Here is a 19,984-nt window from a genome sequence, read left to right as displayed (position 1 = left end):
GGAAGAGAGCTCTCCCACCCGAGCGGACCAGACCGGACCAGGTGTATAATTGCAGGCATGTGGCTCCGCTCCACTGGCTAGAGGAGGCAATGAAGACGGGGCACCTATAGGAGAGGTGGGGTGGTCGGGGGGTGGTCGGGGGGGGGGGGGGGGGGGTAGAGAGGATGAGCATGTCGGCGCATTCTTGATTGAGGGATTAGAAGGGAGGGAGAGGTGGATGAAGATGAGGAAATCAATCGAGCCGAATGTGCTGTTGAGTTCGTACGCGAGCAAATATGCACATCGGTAAACACAAAAACAGCAATTTCCTCTCCCCACATCAGTCAAGCCCATATCAAGTTTATACATAGCGGATCTCCTTAAACAAACAGCAGCTTTAACCGGTTTGCCGGGGTGACTTATGAGCAATCATAGTGCGTTTATTAAAGACATATTTGAAGCTCTGGCGATGACGTGGGAGAGTGGGCGTAAGATTAACACCGCTGGGTGAGCCCGGGGTTGCTGAGTGTATCGTAGGTGGTTATTGATGGGAAGTCTCGATTCCAGTTGTTATTCTAACATCTGCCCGTGGCGATTCCAGACGGATAATCAGACGGACGGTCACAGCGCGGAGCAGGCTGGCTGCTCAGCCGTGGTTGTGTAAACTATCCGCTCGGCTCTGAACCAGCATCACCCTGCCCACCTCGCCTAACAGCAGCCACCTGCTTCGGCTCAAGCTGCTGACACTCCCAGTGTCTCCCTCCATCTTTTGGTTTATTTTCTTAGGCCGCTTGCTTTTCTCTCTCTCTCTCTCTCTCTCTCTCTCTCTCTCTCTCTCTCTCTCTCTCTCTCTCTCTCCTTTCTCTTTCCTTTTGACCCGCCTGTGTTATTCAAGTGTCCACAGCAGTTCCAAAGCCTCAGAGTTCCCTTTTTCGTCCACAGGAGGGAGCCGTGAACTATTGGCGTCTACCTGTCTCAGCATCAGCATCACACGGCTCCCTCTTGCTTCCCCGAGCCGTTTGCCGCGTCCGATACCCAAGAGCATCCAGCATCAGTTGTCTTTTCCCATTAACGTAACTGTTTAGGTCTGATTGGCGAAGTTCTGCAGCCACAGCGAGCGGGGAAGGGTTCCTGGCCTGCTTTTAGTGTGGCCCGTCCGATGTGGTTAATTAGAGGTGTTGTGAAAGCCCCCAGAGTGGGAGATCCCCAGTGATCCAGGTAATAGAGCTGGAAGCAGCATGGCACCCACTAACGCCCTGTAATGCAATACCCACTTCTAAGGCTTCTGCTCTCCGGCTCCCACTGGACAGCCCAGTAGCCGACAACGCCATAATACCTAATGAAGAAGCCTGACACATTAACTTTTAGAGCAGGGCTTTAACTTGCCAAAACTCGCTCTGGCTTTACGGCTAATTCAGTCATAAGTAATTGTGACCATGTGTTGGCACAAATAAAAATCCTGTGAATTTATAGTTTGTTATAAAAGCTTGCTCTTCTAGACTGTCCTTTTATGGTGCCACTTTTGCCTTTGTACTTTCACTGCGACTTGATATTTTTTGATTATATCTCACACATGTTCTTCGGTAAACTGGAGGAGGTGCTTTTCCGTTTGACTTTGCTCCCTCATTGATGTAACTTGACAAAGTGTGTCCCCGGCCCGTGTATGCGCGCTCCGCGTTTCCCCCCCAGTCGCTTGCATCACGATGATGGGTTATGACAACGCGTGTTGATTAGTCTGGTCGTTTGGGTCAACCCAGATGACTCCCAGGCTGCTTAGAGTAACTGGGTGCTTCAGGCTCTCCGTCTCGCTCATCATCTATCATCTGCTTCCACAGCCGGGGGGAAGTGACTAAGTGATTTCCACCCGGCCTCTCATCGCAGAACCCGAACGTTTTGTTCGCCATCTGTTCCTCGCTTTGTTTTATGTCTGAGTTTTAAATAATAGCATTGGTCATAAACATTGGTGTGAAGAAATCCGAGCTATAGTTTGGAGTAGAGATAAGACACCATATTAGATTTGAAAGTAATCAATAGTAATATTACTTGAAATTTGAAACCAACATTATACAATGTGGTGTTAATGTTCATCAATGATGTTCTCCTCTAAATATAGAGTCATTATCCTGTTAACCTAAAATACAATAATTCATTTAAGATATGGCAATCGGCTTAAGCCGTATTAACTGAAATGCAGACTGTGGGTATTACCCTGAATCCCACTAATGCTCTAATAATATGAATCCATTTTGTTTTCTGTTTTTTTTTTTTGTTCCAGATTATCAAGCTGCTGGATTCGAAGCGTTCACAAGCAGTCGCCATCCTCATATCGAGTCTGCATCTGGAGATGAAGGACATTCAGCAAGGTGGGGGGAAAAAAAAGAAAAAGAAAAAGAATTGTGATGACAGTGTGTTGAACACGTCGAGTTGCCTGTGCACACTGTGCTATCATTTAATCTCCTTTTTAGATTCAACAGCAATAAAGTGAATTTACAGTTCCGTGTAGCTATAAATTGAGGATGACTCCTGATGAAATGCAGATGGGAGTTATTTTTAAGAGATGAGATAGCGAGCCCTGCAGCAGAGAACCATTTCCAACCTCTTGACAGCTACTAATTTGTAACTAGAGACACTTTATTTTTTGGATTCATTTGTGTTTCGAGTGGAACATGGAGGGGTTTTTTTTCAGGGTTTTTTTCAATTACCATAGTGGGGAAGAAAAAATGCCATGATTTGTCAAAATGTGAGACGGCAACACGGATAAAAGCAGCCTTTATTTCTTTCTGTCAGGCTGCTTGAAATCCCTCCTGCACTGGTTAAAATCAAATAGCCATTTCCTTCATTTGAGGAGCTGCGTAGATTGATTGCATGCTTGGTTGTTCTGCGGAAAAAGCAGGAGAGAGTGTGTGTGTGTGTGTGTGTGTGTGTGTGTGTGTGTGTGTGTGTGTGTGTGTGTGTGTCTGTGTGTCTGTGTGTGTGTGTGTGTGTGTGTGTGTGTGTGTAAACACATAATATGTGTGTTGGGGACAGCGTAGATGGGCCAGGAATTGGTCCTGTCCCGGGACTGTGGCGGAGAGAGCCTGCCGCCTGCTAGTCTGAGCATGCGGCCAGCAGATCTGTTTATTGTAGCCAGTGACGGTTTCCACAAGCCTAATGGGACTGACACCCCACTAATGATCTAAGCATGTACAAAACCACCTTCCACAGTTAGCAGACACTGCGCTACCACATAAAACCACCTCGAACACAAGCCAAACAGCACATAGCACCAGGACGCCCATTTAGTTGTTAGAATTTTTTTTTTTTTCTTCCCTTTTTCTCTCTGTTCCAGTGTCCGCTTGTAGAGGTGGTTTGGTAAAACACCCAGCGTGAGGCTGCTTCCTTGTGCCTTTTTAATGGGGGGTTGTATGTGAAATGGACAATTTGAATCTGACAATGAAGGACAGCATCTTAATAAGTACTTCTAAGGGCTCGAGTCCCTGGCCTCGCCTGCTTGCCTCCCCTTTGTTGCCAAATTAAAAGGACATGGGACATGTAATGTAATTAGAGCTACTAGGGAGGGAGGGAAGGAGGGGGGGGGGGGAGAGAGAGAAGGTAGCACTCTGGAGGGAGAGAGGGGGTGAATTGCACTCGCCTGACTGAGGGACCTCAAGGGCCACCATGGTTCAAGAGCAAGGGGAGGCTCCCCCCCCCCCCCCCCCCCCCCCCCCCCCACATACACACACACACACCACCTCACCACACGCACACATACACATGTTCACACACCACACATGCCCTTCCACACCAAAGCCGATGAGTGAAAAGTGGAAGGAGAGGGTGTGAGGCGGTTGGCAGGCAGGCTTTGATCTGTCGTGTGGAGAGATATCCGGCTCCCTGTGCACACTGGAGCAGACCCCCCTTTGGTGTGTGATTGACGGCTGCATGGCTGAGGGACTGAATAATCCACTCTAATAAGATGTAGGAAACGGACCTCCAGCGTTCTCTCTGATCCAGACATTGGGACCACATTGACTACTACTTTGGAACAGCTGGGAACCAGAATGCACCTAGCATTATCTTGTTAGCTGGAAACCACTGATACCAAAACTGCACTTTCTTTACACACCTAAAACATGATTAACTACCTGAAACTTTTTTTTTTTTATCCAAAACTCAAATGGCTTGTGTTTAAAGCATCATACATGAATGAATTTGGCCAATAGCCTACAGATTTAATGAAATCATGATTTTTAATTTAAATTAAGAAAACGAGAGAATTATAAAACAAGGATATACTAAAAACATGAAGATAACATGCATTTCCTCTTACAAATTAAATGTTTAGCAGTAAATGACATCCTCTCATTTCAATACACTCAGGTTTACTGTATATAGTCTTACTTGGTCTGTAAGGACATTATGTTGGCTAATTTCGCAAACTTTAGCTGCTGTGTAACTGGCACTGTGTTACTGTTAAAATATATTTTACCTTTTACCGCCATTGTGCATTTGTCACTAGTGGTCACAGTGGCTGTTAGCCAGGAAGTGCTTTCATGTTTACATGTCAAGAAGCTAATGAAATGTTAGCCAATGTTAGCGACCTTTAGCTTTATTTTGCGTTGTAACTGACATTGTGCATTAACCATTTACTGTCATTGAATAAGTGTCATTGTGGCCACAGTCGCTGTTATTCAGTAAAAGTGAGTTGGCGGTGTTCTAATGTTTGTAGTGAGAAGTTAACGTAATGCTAGCTAAGTTAGCAAACTTGAGCTAGTTTTTTTGCATGGCATTACTGAAGTCAGTGGCTTTTCTCTACTGTTACACTACATTGTACTATTTTAAAGCCATGCTGTAACAGTGCTGTTGTTCAAAAGTTACACGTTGGTTTCCCTTTAAGTATTTCTTGCCATGCAGTCATTAGTTTTGGACACATTTGGATAACAATATGATCTCTAATAAGAAAGTAAGGGGGTTTGATACCGAGCCTTTATAGCAATGAATACATTCACTGTGTAGCTGTTACTGCGTCAGCTCTTGGCCGTGGGGACAGTGAAGCATTGTCACATACAGTGACTGATTTGAGAGCAGTATGTGCTGTGCTGACACCAACCAGACAACTGTCAGCTGATCCAGCAGCACTGGAGCCATACCCTCCCATTGTGTCCTCATGCCCTCCTCCCTCACTGAGCCATAAACCTGTGACACCTCTCAGACACAGAGCAGGAGGCACTCTCTCTTTCATTTTGCTGTCCTCTGTGTTCAGACTTCCCTGTGAACTTTCATTACTACTGAGTCAAGCTCGACGAAGCGAAGCAGGTCAAGAAACTTCAGATCATTTCTCAGTCCGATCGTGTCTAACTTGTGATCTCTGCCAGCCTTTTCTCTCTCTCTCTCTCTTATCCCTCCTCCTGCATCCTCTGTTTTCTCACAGGGCTCACCTTCTCCTGTCTGACTCTAAAAAGCATTACAGTCAGCTGTGGTGGTTCTCACTGTGGGGCCCAGAGCTCAAACGGGTTCAGTGAGAGCGAGTAGACACAACTGGCCCGCTGGTTTTACTCAGATGTTGCTCTCTTTTCTGTTTTCACTCTCATAAAATCCATAGTATGCCTTACAAATAGTCACAGCCACAAATACGATGTTTTATTAACAAAATTACCGGGCTATCATGAGTTTACGTCCCTAGTCGGAAAGACGAGTTTGTTCTTCTAACACTGGCAGCACTTAAAAGGCAGCGTGCTTTGGCCAAGATCTTCTCCATTTATTAGACTGACTGCTTCTAATGAATATATTTACTGTTCCAGCTGTTCTTACTGTGGACAACTCTGTGGTGGACTTGGAGACCATTGAGGCGTTATATGAAAATGTAAGTATGAAGGAGCACTCTGTCTAAGGTAATAAAAAGAAATGGCAGCTTTAAAGAAAATGGAGAAAGCCGTATTATTTTTATTGCTACAAATTGGGTTCGTCATGGTATGCGTCTTATCAGTCCAAATGGTTTTTATTATCGTGTAACTTCTTGCACTGCAACAATTTGCAATGCCTATTCAGGTTTCTACTGGATGTCCTTCTCTTTGTGAAAGTATTTACCTGTGTTGATATACATACTGATATATTATATAATATATATTGATTTTTGGACTTTGTGTTGTGACTCTTCACAGAGGGCCACCAGTGACGAAATTGCCAAGATAACGAAACATTATGAGGATTCGAAAGAGGAGGAAGTCAAACTGCTGGACAAACCTGAGCAGTAAGATCGCTTCTACAAATACGCTTTGTCAAATGTTTTAATACTTTTCAAAGAAAATTATACTTTCATAAGTAATTGTAAACTTGCCAGTATTAATCAGAGAAATCAATGTGAATTCAGATATTGAGTTTAGTGCTATTTGCCTTATATTTCACCCAGTAGTTTAGCTAGATTTAATTAATTTACATGGGTTTCTGAGATTTCTTAGGGCTCATCAATAAATGAAAATAAACTTGAGATGATTCCAGTATTAATTATTATTATAATTTTTTTTTTTTTTTTTTTTATGGACCGAAATTAGATTAGATTAGATTAATATATTTGTCAAGGTTTTTTTTTGTACTTATAGGTTCATTTTGGCCAACATTTACACAGTTGAGCATACTTTGTCTACTCCCTCCTTATTAAGTCTTTATTTTTTATAAAGTCTCTCCAAGTGTGTGTGTGTGTGTGTGTGTGTGTGTGTGTGTGTGTGTGTGTGTGTGTGTGTGTGTGTGTGTGTGAAAACCTATGCATTAATGAACATTGCTTCAGTAGTTTCTGTCAGGGTTAAGTAGTCCGGGCCGGTTAACGAGGCCTGGACCCAGCGGTGCCGCTCAGCCTGGGCTTCCTATTTCCATGTTTGACCAGAGCTGTCACTGCTGCTGCCCGAGTCATCCCTACTCAGTGTCTACCTCCATCAGCAGGGCCTAATCACTCAGGATGTTACCGCTCCCCTCCCCTCTGACACGGCGCTGTTTACATAAGTCGTCCCACATCGGGCCGGAGCTACCTTTGATCAGTCTCTGTGAGCCGCTCGTTGCTCTCCCTCCGCCCGACCCCGCGGACCTTTTCAAACCCAGCCGAGCAGCGCCGCTCATGACTGTCGGCCGCCTCTGAGCGGCAACATTGACTCAGACGGCCTGCATGGGGAAGCAAAGCCTGCCAAGGAACCAAAATAGTTCTTCTTCTTAGACACTTTGTTTAATTCTGTCATAACACATCACACCCCATTCTCTTCCGCCACCTCCTCCTGCCCTTTTCGTTATCCAGGTTTCTCTATGAGCTCTCCCAGATTCCCGACTTCGCGAGCCGAGCCCAGTGCATCATCTTCCAGTCAGTATTCCTCGATACCATCTCCTCCGTCCGTCGCAAGGTGGAGATCATCTCGCATGTCAGCAAAGTAAGAACATCTCGTCAGCAAAGAGTGCTTCAGAAAAAATTGTCATTAAGCTGTGTGGAGGTTTACTAACCCAAAGGCTGTGTGTGTGTGTGTGTGTGTGTGTGTGTGTGTGTGTGTGTGTGTGTGTGTGTGTGTGTGTGTGTGTGTGTGTGTGTGTGTGTGTGTGTGTGTGTGTGTGTGTGTGTGTGTGTGTGTGTCTCTCTTGTCAGGAGCTGTTAGAGTGTAATAGCTTGCGGGACGTAATGGGCCTCGTTCTGGCCTTTGGGAACTACATGAACGGTGGGAACAGGACAAGAGGTCAGGCTGATGGCTTCGGACTGGAGATCCTCCCCAAACTAAAGGACGTCAAAAGCAGGGTTAAACATTTTCTTACAATTTTACACTGAAAATCTGCCATAATTCCCCAATAAATCTCAGCTAAATAGACCCATAAAATCAAATGGCAATGATGTATCAATATGTAGATAATATATGTAAAGTATGATTGTCCTTTAATCCTCAGGATAACTCCATGAACCTGGTGGATTTTGTGGTTATATACTACCTGCGTAATTTTGACAAGGTAAGGCACGGTCAATCAAATTCACACACTCTCACACTCTTAAAACATCTTGTCGCTCATCACTCATCACACTTTCATATGTGATCCGCTGTTCCAGCATGCCGGCACGGAGAAGAGTGTGTTCCCTATGCCGGAGCCTCAGGAATTCTTCCAGGCTGCTCAGGTCAAGTTTGAAGACCTCAATAAGGACATCAGGAAGCTGAAGAAGGATCTGACTGGTAGGACATGTCCCGTCGAATGAAGTACATTCATTTTCCCTGTGGATGTCGAGGCTTAAACCTGCTCACCACATTTGCATTTTAGTGCCTTGGTCACATTTGTTTCAATCAGTGTAGTTGTATACAGGACCTTCTTTCACCTGTGCAGTTTGTATGTAAATCCTATGCACTCTGCCTGCCCTGTGCGGAGAGGTTTGACGGCGTATTCAGGACCTCGGATGGCCTGAGGCGGCGTTCCCCTGATACCAGACGTTGTATCTCTTCACAGCCGTGTCATCACAACCTCTCCCGTTTCAGGACCAGTGACAGAGCACCTAGCCAAACAATCCTCTACATTTTTTTTTATTTTTTTGCTGTCCCTTTTTTTTTTTTTTAGAAACGGGAGTAAAAATCCAGCTCATTGAACCCGATTTTTCATGTTCTGTGCTCAAAGTGTCGTGGGCGCCGAGCCACTCAGTAACCCAGCCAGCCAGTCTTGGCCAGGGCCATGCGGAGGTTAAAGGCGATGCCCCCCAGTGCCCCTGGTGTCTGTGGTTATTTAAATCAACCAATAATACGGCATATGAAAGCAATTAGATATGCTCCGCAGCTCTCCCCTACGTTTTTTAGATCGCTGTTAAAGCCCTCTCCTCTCTGACCCGGGGGAAAAAAAATACAAAGAGTCTACTAAAGTACCCAGACCCACCTCAAGCTGTCACTCATTTATTAGGAAAAATGGAAGACCTGAAGACAATAAATGCAACACAAGGGCCCTCGTATTTGATCTCTGCTGCAGCACAGTCTGGCACGGTAGTCCTCGGGGGTATTGGCATCACAGGGCGAGCGTCGGATTCTGGATGTTTGGTGAGCTCCACCTCTGACTTGCACCATTTTTATCCTCTCCAGCCGCCAGGAATAAATATTTATGCCTGGCTATTATAAACCAGCCTAAAGAAAGCAAGTGGTCTTGATTATAACGCTAACACAGATCCCTTCCATCCACATTGTGAGTTGCGTCTGACACCGAGAGGCCGACACTGAATCACACTTTTGGTTTACTGGCTCCGTTTTGACTGAGACTGAGCGAGGCCGCCTGCCCCTCACCTGATCCTGAGGTGGCGACTGCAGTGGTCGCCGGTGTCTCGCCCTCCAGGCTTGGGTCAAAGGTCAGGAGACTCTGCGCTAGCAGTCTCTACTAGCTTAGCCTCCCTCCTCAGACAGCGCCGATATGTGCCCGTCCCGTACGAATCTCAGCGTACTGTCTTTTTAATTGGCACAGTAGTGTGTTTGCAGACGTAATGACGCTTTGCTGCACGTGTGTGTGTGTGTGTGTGTGTGTGTGTGTGTGTGTGTGTGTGTGTGTGTGTGTGTGTGTGTGTGTGTGTGTGCGCGCGCGCAGCGTTTAGTCGTCAGTGATGCTCAGGTCCTGGTCTGCTTGTCTGCCCTCTCCTTCACTGCCTTGTGCAGAAACATGATCCTCTTTTGATGGGGCTTCCTGTTTAGGGAGAGGGTGATGACCTCTCTCTGTGCTGAGAGGGACGAATGGGAGGCCACAGGGACCCCGGCCTACTGTAGGACTCTCGGCTCCTATAAAGACCTACGTCTTCTGTTCTGTTTCTGACTCGGATCACGTAGAGTAGCGCAATTAGCTCCAGAACCCGGGCAGCCAAACTAGGGATTCCGTTTATCTTTACGTAAAGATCCCTTTAACTGCCGTGTAATTGGACCGGACAGAGAGGCGGGGACGCTACCGAATGAAATAGGATCAAATAAAAAGAAACAGTCAGAGCTCATTTGCTGCTCAGGGGAGTTTAGTGTTTCACAGAAGGCCTGGCCCAGGTTAGGCATTCATCACTGTGGAGAATCAGACAGTGTCCTGATTTTAAATGGCCTTTAATGTCAAGTTCAGGCAGGGCCTTTAGCCTGAGGACTGTTTTTACGACGCGGGCGCTCCGCTCGGAAACGGGATGTGTGACGTCGGCGCGCTGAGGTACGGTCGCCGCTCATCTGAGCGAACGACACAAAAGTTCAGCTGAATGTTCGAACAGCCTGCACGCTGAATACGAATACAATCCGTCCACGATACAGAGGTCCTTTTTACCAAACAAGGCTCTTCGCAGATTGAGCGAGTATGACGAATATAGATAAATATTGCACTGACTAATCGCAGCATTCTCTCGTGATTTGTATTGCTCCACCTCGTATTCAGAGTCCTGCCTCGTGTTTCCACTTGTCAGAACTGTATTCTCCAGCTGAAATTCAGGAGAAGGGTTTAGTGTGATGGATACGGGTTGATTTATGAGCGGAGAGCGCGTCTGTACCTTTCTTATAGAGGCAGTTAACGGCCTGACACAGCAGAGAGGAGGGACAGGAAAAGACTGGCCTGTGTATCATCATGTGTTTCTCTGGCTTTCTCTGCTCCCTCAGTGTTTACTTTAAATAACGATCCAGAGACCGGAGTGGGCGGGGCAGTTTTTTTTTTTTTTCTTTCCGCGACCGACGCATTCGTCGCACAGCAGGTTCATCTTGTGGCGCTCCGCAGGCTCCCCCATCCAAGCTTTTTTTTTTTTCTCTCTAATCCACACACACACACACACACACACACACACACACAGGTTGCGCATTGTCTCGGTGTGCTGTCATTTCCTGGTAGCTGGAGAGGGGAATCTTGCTTCCTGCGGTAAAATCATGAGCACATATTGACATCAAAGTCGCCCGTCTTTTGCTAAACCACACATGATAAATCCTGGAGCAGACGTCTGGCTGGTTTGTTTGTTTTTCTTCCCGTTAACTCCACCACTGCCCCCCCCCCCTCCCCCCCCCCCCCAACCCTCCATTTGCCCACAGCTGTTGTCGTGTTAGTTCAAAATACACACAACTGGAGCTGGTCGACTTTCTCCCGTTGGGATATGATGGATTGGGCGATGACTCCTCTGGAGGAATGGATGCATGTTGTGCCTCGGGGTACCGGCTCTGGCTCTGGTGATGTACTGTACCCGTGGCTCTGGTTGGACAGATTACTTCCGGCCATACAAATATTCACAGGCCTCTGTTCAAGTGATGTCTTGATGGAGAATACGTGAGCGCCCCATTTCAGAAGAGGCTGAGCTCACTGCCTGTGATCTCATCCGTTTTCACCCTGTAGGTAGTGATGCACTAAGCGCTATTGGACACTTACTATCCGAGACAGATTATTGTCATCATTCTTTAACTCTGTGATTTGCTTATGACACATTGTATTTATGTAATTATTGTTTGACTAGTAGGCTGATTGATCATTTTGGTTTCTACGTCTGAATGGTCATTAGATTTTCACACCAAAACATAAATTCTATACATAATATAGGTTTGATTAGCTGTTTATTTATTTCTATCATGAGAATTGAGACAAAAACTTAAAATCACTTTTTCCGTTTATTTTTATTAGCGATTATTAGAAGCACTAATACTAAGTCAGCATGTCAATAATTATATTGTGACTATTCATGTTACTATATATATATATAATTTGCATATTATATTTGCATTTTTAAATTATAAGTCTAAACATTTATCTTAAATAATAGTCATGGTGTTAATTCTAGAATATTACATTTTCAGTCTTTAATTTCCATTTATATATAATAATAATTATTTTCTGCATATTTATGAGGCACAACGAAGCAGAAATAATGTACAATTAGTTAAAAATAAACATTTAATAAAGCTAAATTTTAAAATACTTTTTAACCTATAAAAAATACTTTTTTAATTTGAGTATGCCGTTGTGTGTGTGATACGGTATATACTTTGAAATACTGTGGGGCGTGAAATAAAGTGTGAGGCATAAAACCATATTCCCACAACTTTCTCTTTTTACCGAATCGGCCTTCTCTCGTTGTCCCATCAACGTTTGTGGTACAGTTTCTGCAAAAGAGCCACATTATTATTATTATTATTATTATTATTATTCACTGCTCCATAAACACACACTTTGCCTTTTTATTTGTGACCGATAAAGCATCATTTTCCAGGCAAAATCCCTTTTACGTTCTGGAGATCTTCAGTGTGACCAGACGTTTGCTCGCTGGAGAATCCTCCTTTTCGATTCACTCCTCTGAAACATGCATCATCACTGCAAGACACCGTCTCAAACTGGAGCTTTTCTTTTTGATTCTTTACAGCTGCTGTGTTTTTGCGGGCTTCCTTCTTGCAGCCTTCGCTGTCTGGACCACATTTGGACGAGAGCCGCCTCTAAATTGTAGACTTGATGTTTTGAACACACTTTTCAGTTGGGACGGGGGGACGGGGGGGGGGGGAGGATTTCTGGTAAGGAAGCGTGGTTTGTCCAAACAGGATATCTTGGTCATGTTTGTATGGTTGCTGGTTTCTGTTTTGTATTTTTGATCACCGCCGGCTCTCGCAATCCGTGAAATGCCCTGGAATCCAGACTGTGAGGCTGTGCGTAGTTACTCCTCAATTTTAATGTGCAGACGTTGCGTTTCCTGTCTGATTTATTGAGACGGCCAATAAATAAAAGATGTAATGGACTTGAGTTCACCGAGCTGCAGGTGCAGCAGCTCCGCCTGCAAACACACATGAGAGCCACGCTCTGGTCTGAAAGCGGCGACGAAGTGAGACGGCGTGTTTAATAATGCTCTCGTTGTGTTGCGGAACTATTGCGCTATGCAGTCATAAGCAAGTTAAGGTATTTATTGCAGCCATTAATGACTTACAGGTTGGATGTGCCAACCTTCTTTCACCAGGCGTGTGTGTGTGTGTGTGTGTGTGTGTGTGTGTGTGTGTGTGTGTGCGTGTGCGTGCGCGTGCGCGCGTGTGTGTGTGTGTGTGTGTGACCCCGGCTTACAGTCGAGAGGAAATGGAGAAGGGTCGGCTGGAACACGCTCAGTCACGACTGTTTCCTCTGAGCGCGTGCGAGTTTGGTCATTTGGCACAAAGCCCATCAACAAACAGCAAACACATCTGCTGCACTCGCACGGACACACGGGTCTGAGCCGAGTCTTTTACGACATCTTTTCAGAATACAATATTGAGTTATCAGAAACGGCAACAACACGTAAAACAACAGACAAGTGTTACTGATTTGTAAACGGCGGTATTTGCTCTCCACCAATGGTGTCAATTGAATTAAATGCTCTCACTGTTTACAAAACATTTGGGGGTTTTTTTGGATAAAATTAGACTTTTTAATTTTTTTTAATTTAATGAAGACAGCTGAAGCTTGTTTCAAGGGACCTCGTCTTTCTCCTGATCACGTTTTAATGAACCTAATTTCATAGTTTGAATTCATTCATCTTCTTATTTAATTGGGTTATATCCCTGAATGACCTCACCTTTACTATGAGACATTTTGATCACTCCTCATGTCCCTCTTTTGTCTCCTCTGTTCCCTCTACCAGCTTGTGAGAAGAACACTCAGAAGGTGTGTGCTAACCCGTCAGAGGAATACCTCCAGCCCTTCAAGGAGAAGATGGAAGGATTCATCTCCGATGGTGAGTCGAGGCTCTTTTATCTGGAGCAAAACTGTAGACAAAACATGGCGGAAACATTGTTCCACATATGGTTTACAAGTTATGAATATATAGCAATTTTGCATTTGACCCCGAAAAGACTTTCTCAGTGTCTTTTTAAAAGATGAAACATTCATTTGGATGGAGGATTTACATGAAACAGAGCTTACAGGGCTAGAAAAGACCTGTTTTCACCCAGACACGCAGCATGAGACCTTTAAAAAAAAAAGGGTGGGGGGAGGTATAATTATGTTTTTTGCCGTGTCAGACAGTCAGCTGGGTGGCGCAGAATCTGCGTCTTATTGCAAGTGTGTTTGTGTGTGTGTGTGTGTGTGTGTGTGTGTGTGTGTGTGTGTGTTCGCGTCGGGAGAGGGCATCTCTGTCGCTGTAAGAGCGCATGAGGAGGGGACGGGAGTCTCCAGACCTGTAGAAGGGATCACATTGCCTCTTAACGTGGTTCTCATGGACTCTCGGCTGCCATAAAGCTGGCAGGACACCTCTGGCTGCGGCCTTGTAAAGACTGGCCGGCCTCAGTGGATCAGGTCTGCGGACCACCGGGACAGGAGCAGAGCCCCCCCCCCCCCCCCCCCCCCCCCCCCCCCGACACATCATCATCTGTCCCCTTTCTGACCTACACACTGGTCTTCCCAGCCTCTGTTGCAGTTGCTGCCACAACAACACTACTAGACACACTCCATGTCTTGAGCCAACGTCATTGATTTGACCGTTATCATACTATATACATCGCGGCCTGTGGACAGATGCTGTCAGAAATGATCACATAAGTGGAGATCACAGTCTAGCTAGAATGCCTTGAAAATAGTGAACGCAATAATCAAAACATAATTCTGTTCACCTCTGTTGTATTGGCACGAAGGAAGAATTCTGAAAACTTCTTCTGCCCGACACTATCCGCATGGCCAGATGTCAGCAGAGGCAATGTGCTTTCTGTAGAAGAACCCTTTCAACACTTTAGTTTAGATGCAATGTGTGTCAATCAGCATCGAGCCAAAACGTAGGTCTCAGGCGACAGAGGAAAGTGTCTCTATCGCACAAGGACCAGGCTGCATTAAAGGACTAATTGCCCGCATTACTTGCAGCAAGGGCAGAGTGGTGAAACAACAGACTCGCTCTATCATAAAAGAGTCAAATGAGGTATCTCGCGGGGGAGATTGTAGCCAGATGTTTGCGGTGCGGAGTGAAAATTTGTGGGGAGTCCGTGTTTGCAGTACAACTCCTGAAGAAGATGTTTGTTGCATACCGAGCCCACGCTGGGATTGCGTACTATGACATTGTTCTAGTTATCTTATCCACCCTTTTTTTTTTTTTTTTTTTACTACCTCCGAGCGCCGAAGCCTCCCTTAGAGCTTTGGCCAGTATCGCTCTCTGAACCACTGTGATCGCATTGATTTGCGAAGGCACATCTTGAACATAAACTTTCCAGTGGGATACTTGTAAACCTCTCTTTCATAAACAGAATTCCTCCAGCCGTTGCCCATGCTTCGGGAGGAGCGGTGCGTAATCATCGTTCGTGATGATTCCATGGCTTCAAAAGGCAAAACAAAGCAACAGCTCCTCACATCAAAGAGCGGCCGAGGCTCTTAAACTCTGACTCACCGGTGGACGAGTGAATTTCTCACCCAGGTTAAACGCTCAGGAGGCTGACCACAGAATGCATGTGTTTGACACATGATTTTAGATATTGACATTAACCGTTGAGTATAGCTCCATCCTTCAACGGGAGGATCAAAGTGTACCAAGTGAATCCCACAGATAAAGACTTGTGTTTCCGAGTAGCACTGACCCAGAACCCGGCCTGTGGAGAAGCGCTCAGCGGGGCCTGCAGATGAACCCAAACGCCCCGCGCTCTGCCTCTTAAACTCGCCTGTGTGATCGCTCCCAGATCTAACGGGGGAAGCCTCCGAAATCCAGCCATCCGTTCTCTTGTAAGGCCAGTACCGTGCCCGTTCCGTCACTGGTTTTGATCCGAGTCCTCTCTAACCCCTGCAATTCATTTCTCTCTCAATCTTTAGAACTTATTCTCTCAAGTAAAGTTAAAGAACACAGCCCGCAGTGGGTTAAAACGTCTAATCAACCGCCTTTTCGTTTCCCTTTTTTTAATAGGAGCTCTTTGAAACTTACGGGCATATTTTTCGTGTTGAGGACAAGCCGTGACTAATTGAAAACAAATTCCTGCTTTTAATCTCCGCTGGTGTAAGTCTCATTTCGCTGGCTCTCCTGTTGGAAATCCGTGTATGTATCATCATTTCCTTGCGCTTTCTTTGTTGCCGGTGAGTCAGACCCCAATAACCAAAATACCACTTGTTCACATGAACGTGAATTACGTAGGTGGTGGTAAATTTGCAGATAACGAAGGAACCGAGGAAGCTGTTTTTGATGAAGTCTCTTGAGATGCATCTGTGTTCAAGTAGAGGCGGTGGAAGGGAAGCGGTGAGGGATGCTTTGTGGAAATCCTCAAACGTGCTCAGCATCCCTCGCAGACTGCTTCCCATCTCTTTGTTATCTAGCTGCTAGGTATAGCAGCGGTTTGGAAAAGTGTGTCAGAGTTTTAAAGGCCTAATTTATTGTCCCTCTCAGCATGCACATCTCATAACTTTCTAGTTAGCGACTACTGGTTTCATGTTTGCACAGGGAAGAGAAACTTCACACATCCTCTCTCTCCGGGCCTCTCTCTGTCTCTCTCTCTCTTTCTCTCTCTGTCTCTCTCTATGTCTCTGTCTCTCTGTCTGTCTCTCTCTCTCTGTCTCTCTCTCCCTCTGTCTCTCTCTCTGGGCCTGTCTCTGTCTCTCTCTCTGTCTCTTTCTCTCTCTCTCTCTCTCTCTCTCTCTCTCTCTCTCTCTCTCTGTCTCTCTCTCCCTCTGTCTCTCTCTCTGGGCCTGTCTCTGTCTCTCTCTCTGTCTCTTTCTCTCTCTCTCTCTCTCTCTCTCTCTCTCTCTCTCTCTCTCTCTCTCTCTCTCTCTCTGTCTCTCTCTCCCTCTCCCTCAGCCTCTCGGCTCCAGTGCCACCTCTATACAATCGCACCAGAGGGGTACCTCAGGCGCCAGCCTGACCCCCACTGAGACTAACGCCATTGGTCACGGCCCCCCCCCCCCCCCTCTCTCCTTCTATCCCAGACATAGCCACAACCTTCATTCATTAGGTTTACCTCAGCCCCCTTGCCCACATACATGTTAAAAAAAAAAAAAAAGCGTAAAAGGGGTGGTTTGGTCGGAGGTTTAAGCTCACCTTCTCCCAAAAGACCCCCAAACCTGCCTTTGAACAATTTTTTGGAGACTTCCCCCTCTTAAATCTTCAAGTAGGAAAGGTCCCCCATCATTGTAAAAAGGATGAATCTGGAAAATGCAATAAATCTGAGATCACAGGCACTCTCTGGCCCTAGATAAATTCTTGCACCTCGGCCTGGCCCGCCGCACACATCTGCCTTGCATTTAGACACTTTTACATGGCAGGAGTCCACAGGAGCCTCCAGTTCCCAAGCCTCTCTGCTCAGGCCTGCCGCCCCTGGGTCGGTTCAGCTTAGAAGACGTACGTCGACACGCGCGCACTCCGCAAAAAAAACAGGCCGCCGCTCCCCGCCGCGAGGATCACGCTCTCGTGCGTCAACACGCACAAGCATGTCAGACTTTACAGTGTGCTTAACTGTCACTTGGGTAACATGCTCGCTGTGTCACTGACATCTCAACCCGGAGCCCTTTTTCTTCTTCTTCTTTTCGTACTCGATTGTCAACCTTAAGGACGGCTGATGAACACAGCGCCCCCCTCTGGACCCGCCGGTGTTCCTGTGATCATTTCTCAGAAGCCTCATAATCTGCCCCACGATATATATATATATCTTAATCCAATATTTTCTCTTTTCTTTCCAGCTCAAAAGGATCATTCGGCTGAAGAGGACCGACTCAATGCAGCACAGAGAAGGTAGGAGACCACCTTTAACAAACCCAAGCCAACATTCATGTAACATTATCAACGAAAGATGTTCGGACAGACTGTGTTGCTATTTTCTGTGGATTTCATCCCTCAACAAGGGAATTCTTCAAGTGTCGTGGATTTCAAACATCACATAACGGTTATTTAACATGCTTCACATAGATAACAGCTGGTTTCTAATAGCCCAATAGTTGCTATTTGTATAGTCGCATAGAGTTATTAACCCCATAATGTTTCTGGTGAGATGAAGGGGCTTTACAGAACCTGCACACCAACCATTGTTGGATGTGATTTGGAAGCAATTTATTTTGCAGGGTTAAGCAGCGTTTTGTGTATATTTTCACTATTTATTACTTCGAGGCCTTTTGTAGTTTGTTTGAAAGACAAATAAAAATGCTTACCAGAGACAGCGGTGGATTTCTACACACACACACACACACACACACACACACACACACGGCATACTGTACTTGAAGCCTGAACGCCCTGCGCTTCCTCCCCTTCGGCTCCTATCGTTCTTATCTGCCGCGTTTTGTGCAGAAGACTCCCGAGAGTTTCCTGAGAGATTTATAGGCGCGAGACACACTGGCAGCCGCTGAGCTCGCTGTCCGAGCGAAATCATATCTGGAACATTTCATATTGGAAAAAGATGGTGGGGCAGACAAACAAAGCAAATAGATTATTTTTTGCCTTGTTTGGATAGAGAGCAGAATTGTTTGCTTTATATCGCAACTCTTCCTCTTCCAAAATAAATCATGAAAGCACCGAGTGAAAGACGCCGGAAAATGGAAACTATAAACAATTAGGAAGTTGATTGCTTCGGACAATTACTATAACTCAGAGAATGCTTCCAAACTGTTCTGTTTCATGTTGCTGTTTTTTTTTTTAGCCAAGAGAATTGCTGTCTCTGTCCTGGTCCCTCACCCCCCCGCCCTCGCCATATAGTGATACCTCAACCCCCTCAACTGGACTTGTGTGTGTGTGTGTGTGTGTGTGTGTGTGTGTGTGTGTGTGTGTGTGTGTGTGTGTGCCCTCTTGTGACTGAGTGACACCGCTGTAATGAAGGCGTTGAACTTGGAGGGGAATATTGATCAAAAGGGCGCCGCAGCTGACGGCACCTTTGCCTTTTTAATGAAGTTTTCCTTTAATTTCATCTGAGGAGGGGGGCTGGCTGATTCGGTAGAGCAGGAGGTAGTGGGGGGGGGGGGGGGGGCTCTTTCTCAGGTTCCCACAGAGCCACCTCATAAAAGTGACACGCTGTTGATGAATATGGGCGTCAGCGGGCTCGCTGGGCCCTGGGTGGGCTCTCACATCTGCGCTGGATGAGGGATCCTCGCACAAAAAACACACACACACACACACACACACACACACAACAGCAGCAGTGGCCACAGCATTGCGGCGTTAATAAAGGAAATGGACAACACATCCTCGGCGCTACCGAACACCTCGGCCTCACGAGGAGACGGTGAGTTTAGACGCCTGCGAGTCAAAGTCAACCAGCAGGGAGAAGGGCCGGGCGACAGGAGTCAGCATCAGCATGTTGACAAAAAAATCCAGCTGAAATGTGTCCGATTCATTATCAATTAATCAGACGATTCTTTTCATTATCAATTAATCAGACGATTATTTTCATTATCAATTAATCAGACGATTATTTTCTCAATTAATCGTAGAGGGAAACATGTTCAGAAAGAATTTCCGGAGACACTTCACATTGGTGTTTTTTTGTTTGTTTGTTTAATTTGCGTTTTTGGGCTGTATTAATACAATTATGACCTTATTATTTGATCAAACATACATTGTATTTTTGCCATTTTGACGCTATTTTATTCAGGCAATGCTCTTTTTTACTTGTATTAAGACAAAACAGTTTGTAGAAAAAAACTTTTTTAGATTCCTCAAATGAAGTATTTTAAATATTGGTATGTAAACTCTGGTCTAATATTGGCAGTAGTATCAACTATACATAGTGTTAATCATTGAAGCCATGCTAGTGACGTGGCTTAATAGATGTTTCAGAAGGTTCATCCTCAAGTAAATCCTGTTACAAGAATCTAATACAAAATGAATGACAGCATCGTCACCGTTAGCATTAAGCTGGAAGCACATTTACATCGAGCTTAATAGTAATTAATTGAGGCGTCGGCTTAATGAAACGATAAATAAAAAGAAGGTAATTCCGTGGCGAGTGCCGATGCCTTTCCCTCAACATGCAGCAGTTGTAATTTGTCTGCTTCGTGTTTTTGGGTTCACTGAGGTTTTTCTGGTTCTGTCCTCGGTTACGTCTCATTAAGTTCGCTTCTCCCACATCATGCTCAATTTCCTTTGGCCCGACTGCGTCACCATGCAGCCATGGTTTCATAGATGCTAGCTCTCCTACGTTTTTTCTACTCC

The 19,984-nt window shown here is 45.6% G+C and overlaps 1 protein-coding gene across 1 annotated transcript in view; it reads left to right on the top strand.

Moving 5' to 3' along the window:
- Positions 1-19,984, top strand: part of LOC137880356 (formin-like) — a 36,311-nt gene that overhangs the window by 11,592 nt on the left and 4,735 nt on the right. The window contains exons 6-14 of the mRNA XM_068721685.1: positions 2,255-2,342; positions 5,760-5,821; positions 6,120-6,208; positions 7,241-7,370; positions 7,580-7,726; positions 7,873-7,932; positions 8,030-8,150; positions 13,529-13,621; positions 17,524-17,575. Coding sequence (XP_068577786.1) covers positions 2,255-2,342; positions 5,760-5,821; positions 6,120-6,208; positions 7,241-7,370; positions 7,580-7,726; positions 7,873-7,932; positions 8,030-8,150; positions 13,529-13,621; positions 17,524-17,575 — 842 coding nt within the window. The remainder of the gene's footprint in view (positions 1-2,254; positions 2,343-5,759; positions 5,822-6,119; positions 6,209-7,240; positions 7,371-7,579; positions 7,727-7,872; positions 7,933-8,029; positions 8,151-13,528; positions 13,622-17,523; positions 17,576-19,984) is intronic.

Source organism: Cebidichthys violaceus, unplaced genomic scaffold (assembly GCF_023349555.1).
Source record: "Cebidichthys violaceus isolate CVI_PGR_0920_01 unplaced genomic scaffold, fCebVio1.0.p SCAF_28, whole genome shotgun sequence".
Taxonomy (NCBI): Eukaryota; Metazoa; Chordata; class Actinopteri; order Perciformes; family Stichaeidae; genus Cebidichthys; species Cebidichthys violaceus.
The sequence above is the reverse complement of the archived record's forward strand: the minus strand, read 5'-3'. Positions and strand labels throughout refer to the sequence as shown.